The sequence below is a fragment of the Chiloscyllium plagiosum genome, chromosome 14 (genome assembly GCF_004010195.1).
Source record: "Chiloscyllium plagiosum isolate BGI_BamShark_2017 chromosome 14, ASM401019v2, whole genome shotgun sequence".
NCBI classification, from domain to species: Eukaryota; Metazoa; Chordata; class Chondrichthyes; order Orectolobiformes; family Hemiscylliidae; genus Chiloscyllium; species Chiloscyllium plagiosum.
In genome coordinates, this window is record NC_057723.1 from 78,281,734 (window position 1) to 78,297,052 (window position 15,319).

Genomic DNA, 15,319 nt, shown 5'->3' on the forward strand with positions numbered 1-15,319 from the left:
AGAACCGTTAGGGTTTCCCTTGATTCTACCTGCCAATGACTTCTCATGACCCCTCCTGGCTCTTCTTAGCTCTCTCTTTAGATCTTTCCTGGCTAACATTTAATTCTCAGTCCATACTACCTCAGTAGAGGAGTCCTCAAAGCATCCTTTCTGCACTGTAATACTATCCTTGACTAACAAAGCCACACCTCCCCCTCTTTTACCACCTTCCCTGATCTTACTGAAACATCTAAATCCTGGAACCTGCAACAACATTCCATGTCTCCAAACTGGCCATAACATTGAACTCCCAGGTACCAACCCATGCTGCAAGTTCACCACCTTATTCCGGATGCTCCTGGTTTTGAAGTAGACATATAACAAACCATCTTCATGGCTGCAGATGCACTCTTGTGACCTTGAAACCTTATTTCTGACTTCTCAACCTGCTGCACACTGGAGCTACAATTCAGGTTCCCATCCCCCTGAATTATTTTGAACCCTCCCGAAGAGCATTATCAAATCCCGTCCCCCCCCAGGATATTGGTACCCCTCTGGTTCAGGTGAAGATCATCCTGTTTGTAGAGGTCCCAGCTACCCCAGAAAGAGCCCCAATTATCCAGGTATCTGAAACCCTCACTCCTGCACCATCCCTGTAGCTGCACGTTCAACTCCTCTCTCTCCCTATTCCTCGCCTCGCTAGCACATGTCACGGGCAACAAACCAGAGATAACAAAACTGTTCCATCTCTAAGCTTCCACCCTAACTCTGAATTTCTGCTCTAAATCTCCAACTCTCTTCCTAACTATGTCTTTGGTGCCTATGTGGATCACGACTTGGGGCTACTCTCCCTCCCCCCTCCCCCTCAAGGATCCCGAAAACACAATCCGGGATATCACGAACCCTGGCACCTGGGTGGCAACACACCAACCGTGAGTCTCTCTCGTTCCCACAGAACCTCCCATCTGTCCCCTTAACTATGGGGATGGAGTCCCCATAGTAAAACGTATTGGGCTTTTGGATTAGTCTTCAATATAAAACATCCCAGGAAAAAAAACTAAGTTAAGAAATGGAAGGGGGAAAAAAAGAGTAATTCAAGAAAACGATAATCACTGAGGTAGTAGTACTCAGCAAACTGTTCAAGCTGCAGGCTGACACATCCCTCGGTCCTTGGGTTGTAAAAGAATTGGCAGGTGAGACAGTCAATGGGTTAGTTTTAGTTTTCCAAAATTCAACAGATACCGGGAAAGTCCCTTTTGAATGGAAAACAGCAAACTTAACTCCTTTATTCAAAAAGGGAGACAGAAAGCAGTAAACTACAGACCAATCAACTTTAACACGTGCCCTATGACAGATATTAAGCTACTGAAGATATCACAACAGGTCACATGGAAAGATTCAAGGTAATCAGGTACAATCAACATTGCTTTGTGAATGGGAATCAGGTTTAACCAACCCATTGGAGTTCTTTCTGAAGATAACCAGCTGTTACAACCAGTTGATTAGTGCACTTCTGATTTCCTGAAGGTATTTGATAAGGTGTCACATTAAAGGCTATTGCAGAAAATGAAAGCTCATGATTTGAGGGCAACACACAGACATGGCTAAAAGATTGGCAAGCTAACTGTAGACATAAATGAATCAACTTCTATTTGGCAAGATGTAACGGGTTTTGTGCCATGGTCAGTGCTGGCACTACCATATTATACCATTTATATCAATGACTTGAAGGAAGGGACCAAAGATATAGTTGCTAAATTTGTCCATGACACAAAAAAAGATTGGTGCAAAATTAAGTTGCGAAGCTAACATAGGTAGGTTATAAAAAGATAATAGGCAAAAGTGAGGACTGCAGATGCTGGAAACCAGAGTGGTGCTGGGAAAGCATAGCAGGTCAGGCAGCATCCGAGGAGCAGGTAAATCGACGTTTCAGACAAAAGCCTTTCATCAGGAATCAAGCCTGATGAAGGGCTTTTGCCTGAAACATCGATTTTCCTGCTCCTCAGATGCTGCCTGACCTGCTGTGCTTTTTCCAGCACCACACGGATCTAAACTATAAAAATATAATAGACACATTATTGATTGGGCAAAGATAGGAGAGTATAAAATGTAAAAATGTAAAATTTTCCATTTTGGCAGGAAGATTTGAAAAACGATGATTTAAACAGTGGGAGATTTCAGAACGCAGAGGTCTGAGGGACTTAGATGTTCTCAGGCACGACTGTGGAATAATCAGTTCAGTCACAATCTTATTGACTGATGGATGAGAGACACAGTCCTGAATCTAATTTACTTGGACAAGCTAGGGGACAGCCAAAATGATTTTTCATTTAAGTGGTGAGCTATGATGATCTGGAATGCACTGCCTCAGTGTGGTGAAAATAGACTCTGTAGTAATTCCCAAAAAGGAACCAAATATGCACTTAAGGAGGAAACATTCGCTGGGTTATGGAGAATGTACAAGGGAGTGGAGTAATTAGATAGCTCTCAAAAAGCCAGTACGATCATGATGAACCAAATGGACACTTTCTGTACTGTAAGATCCGATCATCAGCAAACACTATAATTCGGTGAACAGAATGGTTTTCACTTCTCATCAAGTCAATGTGTTAACAATTGAAAATACAGAAGTTTATTCTATCCACCTGAATACAACAAAAATTCTGGACTCAAGACATGCCTTTAAATTAAATGAAAAGGATTTATCCCGTCTCCTCACGGATGAGGCAGTGAAAAATATTTTCACATGCGAGAGGGGAAATAATGCAAATTCAACAAATGGACTTCAATTCGAGTTTAGGAGGTTCAGTGATCCAACTATCACAGGTAATAAAAATAAAGAACAGAATTTAATGAGATAGATAGAAAAAATATATTTCCCCCAGTACAGATGCTGAACAGGGAGCAAGATCAGAAACTTCAAGCTAAGGCAGCAACATTTGGACATTAGCGGACAACGGAAATCTGAGGCTCGGTCTCCCTAAAACCTGAGAGCTCTGGGTCAATTTAAAAAGGAGTTTGTTTCGTTAGGTTAAGGATAACAAGGGATACAGATTAATGTGTAGTAGAGTGCACATTATCCAGCTGTATAATGGTACAGATCAAGGGGCTGATCCACTCATCATTCTAAACTGCCACTTTTAAATATCAATAACATAGTCATTATTCAACTACACCTGAAAACAAAAGTTGTTGGTATGGTAATACAGATTTCTCCAACATACTTTACAATTAGAGATTTCTTTCTTATCTAAGCGTTTAGTCAGTTGTTTTCTTTCGGGTCTGAAAGTCACTTTAACAATCACCTGTACAGGCTATTTCTTAGAACTCCTGCAGTGTAGGAGGCGGCCATTTGGCCCACTGAGTCCACACTGACCCTGCGAAGAGCACCCCACCCAGACCCAACACCATACCCAATGCCTAGAACTCTGCATTTACCATGGCTAATCTAGCTAGCCTGAACATCCCTGGACATTATGGGCAATTCAGCATGGCCAATCTACCCTAACCAGCATATCCCTGGGCACTATGGGACAATTTAGCATGGCCAATCCACCCTAACCTGCACATCCCTGGGCACTATGGGACAATTCAGCATGGCCAATCCACCCTAACCTACACATCCCTGGACTGGGAGGAAATGCCACAGATGCAGAGAGAATGTGCAAACTCCACACAGACAGAGTCACCGAGGCTGAGTCCCTGCTGCTGAGGCAGCAGTGCTAATCACTGAGCCACCATGCCACCCATTTCATCCACATTCAGTTCAGTGCTGTTACTTCACTTATTTCTCTCCAGGTTTTCATTTACTCAAATCAACTGTCAGACTACACAGGGAGCCATGATGAATTCACCCATGAAAACCCATAACCCACCTCCAAAATATTCAATCATAGGTGGTGGTGGTGGTGGGGAGGGGGAGGAAATCAAATGGAGGAAAAGAAAAATCACCCCATACATAGGCGACACAGAAATCTGCCATTGGAGCTGCAACAAGCAAGCGAGGGGAGGAAGCCCGAGACTGGAGGAGTAGGGAAGGTTTCTCTGGTTCATATCAGAGACATCACAGAACTGAGACTCAGGAAGAGAGTAAGGACAAGGCTCTGGTTTCAGCTGGGTGGATCAGAGGTATCACAAGCAAAGCCGGAGCACTGGCTGAGGATAGGCAGCACAGCACCAGATGTAGGGACCAGTTGATCCACTGATGACTGGGAAGGTAGGTACTGGAGTTTTTATACATTGTGGAAATGTATCCATGACTGACCAGGTTTATAAACGATTTACAGTAAACAATAGGCTGAGAGGACATTGCACATCAGAGAAGAGTCTGTAAAGGGGAGGCAGAGTAATTGATATTTATTTGATTTACGGAATCATAGAAAACAAAGGAGGTAGATAATTCACAAAGGGCTACAAGATAATAGTCATCATCTCTTAACTTTTGTAAACAGTTTGCAGGAAGCTATTTCCAAATTACATTTGCCTTAGTTACAGAAATGAATTCTGAAAAATCAGTTTGATGTTTCATCTTTTTAACCTCAATATGCATTTAACTATTTATTTTGTTAAATGCATGACAGATACAGAGCATGGGAGATGTGTTTATAATAATTTATCATATGAGTACTTATACAAAGGAATCTTTATTATTTTTGCCATCTATTCTATCTAAAGTAGTAAACCTTAAGAAGTTCAACACAAACACAGGAGATAAAGTTATTACTTAATGTCACAATCAAATGAAGGAGTTAGTGAAAATAAAAAAATAAATCCCTGAAAATGAAAAGATAGGGTCTGGAAAAAAAAAAATCACAAGTTGCCTTCAAGAACAATTCAAAAAAAAAATTCTACCGACTGAAATGTACCCCTGACCCTTATTGTGGGTCTCTTTAGTCCTCTGCCACTCTCCCCATCTTTTTTGGGGTTGCACATGGACTTATCCCATGCACCTCCAAGCTTTGCTTTTATTTTATCTTTAGTGCACAATTTCTTCTCTTGGACTCTCCATTTCTTTTTTGTTCTTTTTCTGAATTGGGCTTTCTTCTCCGAAGGTTATTCCACAAAACATCACATCTTATTTAAAATAGCGAGAGAGAATGTGAGTAGGCAGGACATTCCATTTCCAAGCACAATTATGTTTAACAGTTACTAAATGTTGCAGTCCAATGAGATACAAAGTTAATCACTTCAAGGAAAAAAGGAAATATAGTCTAAATACTTAAGACTCTTAACAGAGTGCAGCAGAAGAAAAATCAGTGGAACAGCTGAATAACAGTGAGAGTGCAAGTAGAAAAGACAAGAAAGGGATTCTGAATTTACATACATTATTTTCATAGTTCCAATATCTTTTCATATAATGCCAGGAAAGGCACACAGTATTTTAGCTGTCACCTAATTATGCAACTTTTGTCTTTACATTCAAAATTAATGTAAAGAATCAACAGAAAGACATGATCAAATATACGTATTGAAAGGTGCTTTAATAAATGAACATTTTCAGTGGAATTGTTAAAATAAAAAAATACAGTTAAAATTCTGAAAGGGTTCCAAGAGGATAAATAAAGATTGTGTTTGAGGTTAGAATCAAAGAATTTTAATTTGGAAAGCTGGAGGGGTTAGAATAATTTTTAATCACAGAGTTGAAAGAGCATGGAATGCCTTGCTGCAGCTGGTTTTTGAACCAATTTAAATTATCTCAGAAGGGAATATAAAACACTTGGGAAAAGGAGAGAAAGTTAAGATTATGGCAGGTACCCGCAGTTGAGAAGTACATACTGAAGTAGTACATGGGCAAAACTGCCTCCTCCTTTACTGTTAACTTCCACAATAACAACAGTCAGAACTGGAGGATAGTTCACCAAAGTTCAGCATTGCCTTCACATACAAACAACCTCTCCACAAATCAAAAAGGAAACTCGAGAAGTACCGCTCTCCTCCCAGATCACAGAGCATCACTATACTTCAGCAATGTCTGATGATACAGACAAGCCCAACTTTTATTTGCCAATATAAATGATCCACTTCAAGAAACTCAACATAAATTAAGGCCATCTTTTGAAATATTTCTAAATGCAACTTTACAGGGATCCCATTTCATTTTTGCCTCAAGTGACAGTGCCACATTGTTACAGGTCCCAGCAGCTCAAATCCAAATTCATTCCATTTTCCACCCTTTCCAATAACAGAATTAGAACATTTTTCCCTCCATCAACAATCCCAATTAATTTACAGAAGACAACATTTTTTAAAAAAAGCAAACAAAGATTTACTAGGAGGAATAACAGAAGTGTAAGCAAAAGCTGGGATTTTAAGAAGAGTCCTAAAATAAAAGGCAATGGAGGGGTGAGTGGGTTTGAAGGGCATACCACAACAGAAAAAAAACTGGTGGTCAATAATGAGCATGAAGTAGTGAGGGGTACACAGAGCAACAGTGTGTTCTGGTCAGTGGGTGATAATGTAGTTGCGTCGCAGGACATTACAGAGAAGCTATGATGGAAGAGAATGAAATAAAAATTAAAAAAAAAACAAGAACTTGAGGATTTTGGAATTCAAGCCAACGTAATCGAATGAAAATAAAAGTGATAGGTATGCAGAACTTGGCACAGAACAAGATACAGGTTTTGTATGAGCTCAAGGACATATCAGGCAAGACAAAGACATTCATGATGTTTTCACCAGAAGATGGTCATGTGGAGCTGGACAATATTATACAGACGTGAGCATGCAAACATAAAAGGTATTCGGGACAAAAGGCTATTCAGCCCCATGAGCCTGTTTGGCTACTCAATAAGGTCACATGTTTGATCTCATTATATCATACAGGGATGTAGGCAATCATTATGATGGAGAAGATAAATGAAATCAGACTACATGGTGTAGCTAATTCTATACATTCTTCTGATCATCTGAAATAATTAAACCAAAAACATTTTGATTGTTTAACTACTTGAATTAAGTAACAAAATAAACATTTAGTGCTAACCAGCATTAATTTGGAGAAGTAGTGTTGACAGTAACCCAGGATTGTTGACATAGTTAAATATTTTTTCTGCTGTTTCATTCCATCAGAGATCTACACTGCAATAATAACACTGACTCCCTCTGGGCAGCTGGTACAATCTTTGTGAACATTATTTGGAGATGCCAGTGTTGGACTGGGGTGTACAAAGTTAAAAATCATATAATACCAGGTTATAGTCCTCTGATGAAGGAGCAGTGCTCCCAATTAAACCTGTTGGACTATAACCTGGTGTTGTGACTTTTAACTTTCTGAATATTGTCAGGGATCCCCTGCCCTGTGTGTCATCATTTGGAATACGGTGTACAATTCTGGTCTCCTTGCTATCAGAAGCATGTTGTGAAACTTAATGATGTTACCAGGGTTGGAGGGTTTGGGTTATAGGGAGAGGCTAAATAGGCTGGGTCTATTTTCCCTGGAGCATCAGAGGCTGAGAGGTGACCTTATATAGAGGTTTATAAAATCATGAGGGACATGGGTAGAGTGAATAGCCAAGGTCTTTCCCCCGGAGTGGAGGAGCCCAGAACAAGAAAGCACAGGCTTAAGGTGACAGTGGAAAGGTTTCAAAAGGGACCTAAGGGGCATTTTTTTTGTCCACACAGAGGGTGATGCAGCTTGGAATGAGCTGCCAGAGGAGGTGGTTTTATAAATCAGAGGTTGATCTCACTCGGAGAACTAAACGTGAAACAACCAAAGTGGAGCATCTTACCTTATAATCTGTAAAAAGTATGTGAAAAGTGATGGAAACTGTTTTTCAGAAACTTCTACTAATTAGATAAAATAAATCCCTCACACTCACTTTAAAATCAATTAACAATTTATCTAACTCACGAACTAACTAAACTATTAACAAACTGAATAAAACCCTTCTAACTACCAACTATTCCTGAATAAAGCAAGATTCTTATGGTGTGCTGTTCCAATAAATACATGTCCCACTCAAAAAAATTTAGTCTCAAAATTACAGCTAGGTTACATGTCTTCCAGAACGTTCTGTGCCTTCTCAGTTGATTCTTCTGTCAAGAATGCCTTCTCCATCCATTGTTATTCAGATGGCCTTTCTCTAAGACGTAGATAAAACTGAAAGCCAGCTATTCTCGAGAGCCAAGGGCTGTTAGCTCTGGCGGATGGCACCTTGCTCTGGGGTCTTCGTGCAACTACCCCTTTTTTCATACCCATGATGACATATCAATATTTCTCACAAGAGGTTTTGACGACATAGGACTAATCCATCAGATTTAAATTTAATAGGGTTTTGGTGCCCAAGTACCTGGTTCAAGTTGTTTGGCTAAATTCAAAAGCCTGTTGTCTTGGTAAAATCTGCTGCTTGACCTACTAACCCGTACAGCCTTCTGATACGGATGTTTCGATTCAGGCTCTGTGTATTGCAGACTTCCAAGCTGCTGCTCACAGACATCCATTTTAAATCTCCAAGCACAGAAAACACACCATCTTTTAAAAAAAAGGGACCATGCAATGCTTTCTCCCCTAGCAGTTTACAATTTTACAAACACCAAATTCTAATTTCCTGCCTCCCGATCCACAATTACACTAACCAACTCTGCAACATAGGAGGAGGCTTGTACAATAGCAACATTTAAAAGATGGCACCTTGCTCTGGGGTCTATTCCTGATGAAGGGCTTTTGCCCGAAACGTCGATTTTCCTGCTCCTCAGATGCTGCCTGACCTACTGTGCTTTTCCAGCACCACTCTAATGTTAGCTCTGGTTTCCAGCACCTGCAGTCCTCACTTTCGCCACAGTTAAAAGATGGCTGGATAGGTACATGAATAAGGAGAGTTTAAAAGGGTTAGATGTCAAGTGCTTGCAAATGGAACTAGATTAATTTTTGGATATCTGGTGGACATGACTGAAATGTTCATCTCCATCACTCCCATGTAGGATACTCTCTAGAAGACAGCACTGGTTTCTTGTAAAAAAAAACAAGTAAAACAGCAGGGAAACTCATCAAAATGTGAACCTAATAACTAATAATAGACGAGCTTTGATAACTTAAAGATTTCCTGTAGGATTTAGGATTGTCATTAAACTTTGGCTTTGTGACTACTTAAAAGAAAGTCCTTTGCAATAATATCATTCAGCTTGGTCTTGGCCTCTACCACTCGTGTTTATGCAAGGAGACAACACTGTAATTAACAGATGTAAAATTCTATATAATGTTTGACTTACTGCAAAATACCAAAGTCTAATAAACTCTTCAGACAAAATAATTGAGAAGGATAAAAAGGCCTTTTTTTCATCAAAGAGACAGTCTTTCCATTTGCTCTTGGAAAAAGTCAAAACTTGTTTGTCAGGAAATGCTTGGTTTGAATCGGTCCAGAATATCCCAACGAATTCCGAATTACACAGAGAACGGTCAAAAGCAAATGAAGACTGCTGTGTGAAGCCTCCCCTCTAGATATTTCATGTGAGGTTGCCCATCTTCAAACAATGGCTTTACTGAAAGTGGGGACCGTAGAAAGCCCCTTAAATCAAGCTCAACTCCGGTGAACTGCAGATTCACAATAATAATTACATAGTGCTGCAATGCTGCCCAGAGATTAAACCCACATAGCTGCAAATCACTGTATTTGTTACCATCACCAGTCTGAACCTAACCCGCAAAGCGCAGACATGGGAAAACAGCGAGATCCACGCCCTTTGTAGCAGAGATCAAAATGCAGCCAGAGAGTTTAATCTCTCCTTTATTTAATTTTTGAATCACAGAAATACCAATTGTTTAAGATCCTTTGCAGTTTGAAGCGGCGCCAATAAAATTGTCACGTACATTGTTTAAAGATCTTGTTTTTAAAAAGGCTTCTCTTTGCAAATCCCTGGAAATAACTTGATAATGCCTCCGCCCAAGTACAGACAATGTTACACAGGTAAAATTTTGAAGAAGTTGAAAAATATCACAACATTTTTAAACAAATGAAAACGAAAATCCCTTGTGTTGACGACACGAGTGATTCCGGGTTAATAATGGAGGTAGTAAATATAAAAGTTCTTTGAATTAGTCTTCAATATCGAAAATTGAAATAAAATCCCAGGAAAAAGAAAAGCTGCAAACCAGGAAATGGAAGGGAGAGAGTAATGCGGGAAAAAATACTATCACGTCGAGCAATTCAATTTCCCTGAAACTTTCCGAGTTTGGAAAACGCGAAGAAAATCGAGCAGGCTAGGCACAGCGATTAAGAGTCAGATTTGAACAGGGATTATCTGACCTTGAAGTGAGTGGAAAGTATGAAACCGGGATCGGGGGGGGGGGGGGGGTGATAATGAAGGAATGTTTGGTTCCCAAGGAGCTAAAGCTTAGCTCCAGCCGGCTCCCTACTAAACACCCAGCCACCCCCCTAAGGTCCTTGGTTAATCCCCACTGCCCACACCCCAATCGCCTGTTTACCCCCAGCTGGCGTCCTGTTCATCTCCAACTTCCTATTACCCCCCCCCCCAGCCCGAGTTGTTGTAGTGCTCTCCGTACCTGGCCATGGTGCAGGCTCCGGCCCTGCGGGGTATCCTCGGGGCTGAAGTAGAGCCTGGTGCTGGCCAGTAGTTGTTGGCGCCCGCGGTCCTCCCACAGCAGCTGCAGCTCGGCGATGCACTCGGGCTCATGCGGCTGGCAGCGGACAAAGAGGAACTGGCCGAGCCTGGCGCTGAGCGCCTTCCCGCCGCCCGGGGCCACGCTGAAAGCCCGGTAGAAAGTGTACGGTCCGTGGGACCCGCACGGCGGGCCGACCCACTGGCAGCAGGAGAGAGAGAGAGAAACAAAGAAACAAGAGGGAGAGCCGCTTAGTAACAAAGTATTTCCCGGGCGCAGCCGGGACACATTGTATCCAACTTCATCCTCACTGCTCCCTGCACACAGCTCAGGGACAAACTCGCAGCCCATCACCCAGTTCCCACTGCAACTGCACTCTCAGCCTCTCCCAACCCCACACGGGGGCGGGGGGTTACTCACAAAGATTTTCTTTTTTTTTTAAATCTCAAACTATTTTTTTACCTCGATTTTCCGCGGCTCCATATCTCCTCCGGCAACTCTGCTTTTACAAAAGGTCCTGGCAGCTGCACGGTTCACTCACTCTATCACAAATCACTGCACAGAGGGAGGGATGGAGGACAATTACCAAACAATTCAGCACCTTCCTCCCCCCCCAACCCCAAACCCGGCAGCAAACTCCCAGGGACACTTCAGAAACTTCACCAAACTATCCCTCAGCAAATCTTAACCTGTAAATAATATTCTTCCAGCCACTTAGTGCCCTCTCGCTGACGGATTTTTTTTTCTTACCACTTTTATTCTCTCCCGCCCCCGCTGAAATAAAACTAAAACTTTTAAACCATCTGCTGGAAATACTCTCTTTTATTCTTTACGCAGCTGCCAGGACGGCGTGACGTCATAGGAGTTGGGGAATGGGAAGGAGTTTCCATGGGAATGTGGGATTGGGATGTGAGAGGCAATGATGGGAATTGGAGATCTGGGGAGAAAGGGAAATTGGAAAGCAGTTAGGGATTGAGAATTCAAGTCCTCGGGAGGACACAGCTAGTCACCTGGAATTGGGAATGCCTGAGCTGCAGAGAGGGAGATACTTAGAATCTGCATCTGGGATCATTCCAACAGAGATGCTCTGGATATGAACAGGATCTGAGAGGAGCAACTGGAAATCTAAAACAGAAAGTACAGACCTGTGGATAGAAATATACGTTCAAATCAGAAAATTCACGCAAAGGAATGTGTCAGGAACCTGCAATTACACCATGTTAGCCTGAGAAAATGGGGAAAATGATCCAGGTCAAGATACAACATTGGATTCTGGCACAGGAAATACCATTTACGGCAGGGAGGGACATGTTGGGGAACACAAACATTGCAAAATAAGGAAGCAAGTTGTTGGAGTGAACCTGCATCCAGGGAGGTTGGAAGTCCAAATTTGTTAGTCTCATGGGAAACAAAGATAAGAATAGTACAAATTGGAAATGAGTGGGAGCAGTGTGTGTCAGACACAAGTTTGACTGGTGTTCCTTCAAAATTTGAGGCAAAGTATTTTTTAAAAACGGGAATCTGAGATTTGTAATACACTTTTGTATTGTATAAGGTTACAAAGTGTCTTTGAAGTAAATTAATCCAGACTGTAGGAATGGAAACTACTTTCCTGGTGACAGCCGGCTGGGTTTGTGATACATGCTGGGTCAAGACCAGGTCATAGATACAGTCATAGAGATGTACAGCACGGAAACAGGCCCTTCGATCCAACTGTCCATGCCGACCAGATATCAACCTAATCTAGTCCCATTTGCCAGCATTTGGCCCATGTGCCTCTAAACCCTTCCTATTCATATATCCATCTGAATGCCTTTTAAATGTTGTAACTGTGAGGGGGTCCAAGATGGCAGCAATCTAAGAGGATCACGTTGCAGAGCTCCACACTGCAACACAAGTGGGGCGAACATTTAACCCATCCATCTTGGACCACCGCGATATCCTGGAACTCAAGAAAGATCATGGAGTCACAGGAAACTGTGAAAAATTAACTTACCTGGGTTTCTTGCTGTCCAGAGATGCTGAAGAAGGGAGGAGGAGCGTCCAAGGCTGGCCCCGAGGCCCAGTCTGCAGGATCCTCGGACTCGATTACCTACCAGGCCCTGGTGAAGGAGCTCGCAAAATCTCACAAGACATTGGGTAAGCAGGTAGAAGAGAATCTGGCACCGATCTCTATCATGCTGCAGAAGCATGAGCAGCATCTGGGAGACCTGGAGAAGGGGACGGATGAGGTGGAGCACAGGGTCACAGTGGTGGAAGCTGATGCCAGTTCATTCAAGGATGAGATCCAAGCCCTGAAGACACAGGTCTGTAATTTGCGTGACCAAGTGGATGATCTTGAGAACAGGGGCAGGAGAAAATGTATTCGGATCGTCAATCTGCCTGAGGGTAAGGAAGGTGAGGGGCCTGCAGAATTTGTTGAGGACTGGTTGCCAAAATTCCTTAACTTGGAGGTTTGAAGATTGCGGGTCATGTCGTGGAGATCAGGTTTGGGTCAACATTCTCGTCCTCTCCTGGTGTGGTTACATCATTACCAGGATAAGAAGAGAATTGTGGAAGCTTCCAGAATCCAGGGGAAGTAACCAAAGGCCCTAGTTTACCAGGGCTTTAAGATCATGTTCTTCCAGGACTTCTCAGTGGCAATGATCCAGAAAAAAAAATCCTATGACGGTGTCAAGAGAAGACTGAGGAGCTTGGGATCCAGTTCTCTCTGAGGTATCTGATGGTGCTTCAATCACCTTAGGTAGATCTGTACATCTCTTTGACATGTTGGAGAAGGCAAGAGACTTTGTGGACAAATTAACCTAATCTGAACAATTTAGTCTATACAAATAGTAGTGTTGTTTGGGATTGTCTTTGTTGTTTTTCTTAAAAAAACACAGAGAAAGTCCATAGAATTGTAGAATCCTTCCAGTGTAGAAACAGGCCCTTCAGCCCAACAAGTCCACACCGACCCTCTGAAAAGTAACCCACCCAGACCCATTCTCTTATCCTATTACTCTACATTTGCCTTGACTAATGCACCACACCTACACTTCCCTGAACACTATCGGACAATTCAGCATGGCCAATCCACACTAACCCACACATCTCTGGACTGTGGGAGGAAACCACAACACTTAGAGGATACCTACACAGATACAGGGAGAACATGCAATCTCCACACAGACAGTCACCCGAGGGTGGAATCGAACCCTGGTCCTTGGTGCTGTGAGGCAGCAGTGCTCACCGCTGAGCCACAGTGCCAGTCGTGAGCCAATATGGGGTTGGTGGGAGGTTGGGCGGTGCCATCCAGCAGCAAACAAAAAAAAGCCCACTCACTCTCCCATTGCATCCACTGTCAGAGTGGGCAGGAGGTTCAATCCTGGGAGTGACTCACAGCAGCGTCACCGGTGGAATCCAATTGTAGGGAGCGCTGGTGCTTCCGCAAGTTGCTGAAAAACGTAAGCCCCTTTCCGCACTCAGAGCAGGTGAACGGCCTCTGCCCTGTGTGTACCCGCTGGTGCCTCAGGAGGGCGGAGGCCTGAGTAAAGGCCTTCCCACACTTGGGGCAGTTGAAGGGCCTCACCCCGGTGTGGACTCGCTGGTGAGCCACGACGCCGGAGGCCTGGATGAAGTCCCTCCCACATTCTGGGCAGGAGAACAGCCTCTCTCTGGTGTGACTGCACCGTTGGATCTTCAGGTCAGACGGGAAATGGAAGCATTTCCCGCAGTTGCCACACTTCCACAATTTTTCCACGCGGTGGCATTCCTCAGGTTTCTCCATGGCCTAAGCTTCAGCCACACACAAACGCATCAGGTGGATGAAGGAGCAGTGCTCTGAAAGCTAGTGCTCCCAAATAAACCTGTTGGACTGTAACCTGGTATTGTGTGACTTTTCACTTTGTACACCTCAGTCCAACACCGGCACCTCCAAATCTTTTCCTTTTTTTTCTATCGGTAATAATTTGGATTAAACTATGTTTGGCAGTGGTTGAGATGTTTAATTTCTAAGTTATACCAAATGATAGGTGGGGTTTTTACCCTTTGTTTTCTTTAAAAAAAAATTTTTCTTTTCTTTATTCATATAGCCATTTTATGGTGCATTTATTTTCTTTTCTGCTTGTGTTGGGGTGCAGCTCTATCTAAGAGGAAGGAAAATGGTTGAGATGGCTAGATGCCTACCTATGGGCAGTTTGGGATGGGTAGTTGCCCCTTTGGGCAGGGGATGAGTTCCCCTATTCAGCATCGTTGGCGCTTTATATGTTGGTTTGTTTTTTAGTCTTTGATAGTTTTGTAGGTTTGTTAAATATAGTGGTTTTAGTTTATGTAGTCTTTATGTTTGATGGATCATGTGACATTAAGGTGCAGCGATTTGTGGTTCGAGTTCCTCCTCTCTGGGATTTGAATGGGACTGCAGAAGATTATGGCTAATGATTTGATTAAATGGTGTACCTGGAATATCAAGGGAAGTCATTCAGGAATTAAGAGGAAGAAGGTACTCTTGAGTCTTAGAAAGGAGAAGGTAGATATTGCTTTGTTACCCGAGATGTGCTTGGATGATAGGGAGCATTTGAAACTACAACAGAATGGCTTTGGTCGGGTTTACTTTTCATCTTTTAATTCCAGAAGGAGGGGAGTGGCTGTATTGGTTAGGAGGAATCTCCCATTGAAGTTACTAGCATGTGTTAAAGACACACACAGGAGGTTTGTATTTCTTAAAGCTCTGATAAATGGGGGAGAATTTTTTTCAATGGTATTTTTATTGTAAGAAAAAAATTTTTTAAACATTTTTTACAAAATTAC

General features: G+C 42.5%; 2 protein-coding genes across 3 annotated transcripts in view; both read right to left on the minus strand.

The window, feature by feature from the left end:
- Window positions 1–11,384, minus strand: part of LOC122556824 (AT-rich interactive domain-containing protein 5B-like) — a 95,253-nt gene extending 83,869 nt beyond the window's left edge. The window contains exons 1-3 of one of the 2 annotated variants that reach the window (XM_043704035.1): window positions 11,285–11,384; window positions 10,997–11,089; window positions 10,478–10,735 (exon numbers count right to left, since the gene is read on the minus strand). In XM_043704035.1, coding sequence (XP_043559970.1) covers window positions 10,478–10,735; window positions 10,997–11,017 — 279 coding nt within the window. In that variant the 5' untranslated portion in view covers window positions 11,018–11,089; window positions 11,285–11,384. Of the gene's footprint in view, window positions 1–10,477; window positions 10,736–10,996; window positions 11,090–11,223 lie in introns of both variants that reach the window. The other variant, XM_043704037.1, reaches the window with a different exon arrangement.
- Window positions 11,385–13,892: 2,508 nt separating this feature from the next.
- Window positions 13,893–14,300, minus strand: LOC122556866 (zinc finger protein 239-like). The gene has a single exon (XM_043704121.1). The coding sequence runs from the start codon at window positions 14,298–14,300 to the stop codon at window positions 13,893–13,895; it is 408 nt and encodes a 135-aa protein (XP_043560056.1).
- Between the last annotated feature and the right edge of the window lie 1,019 nt (window positions 14,301–15,319).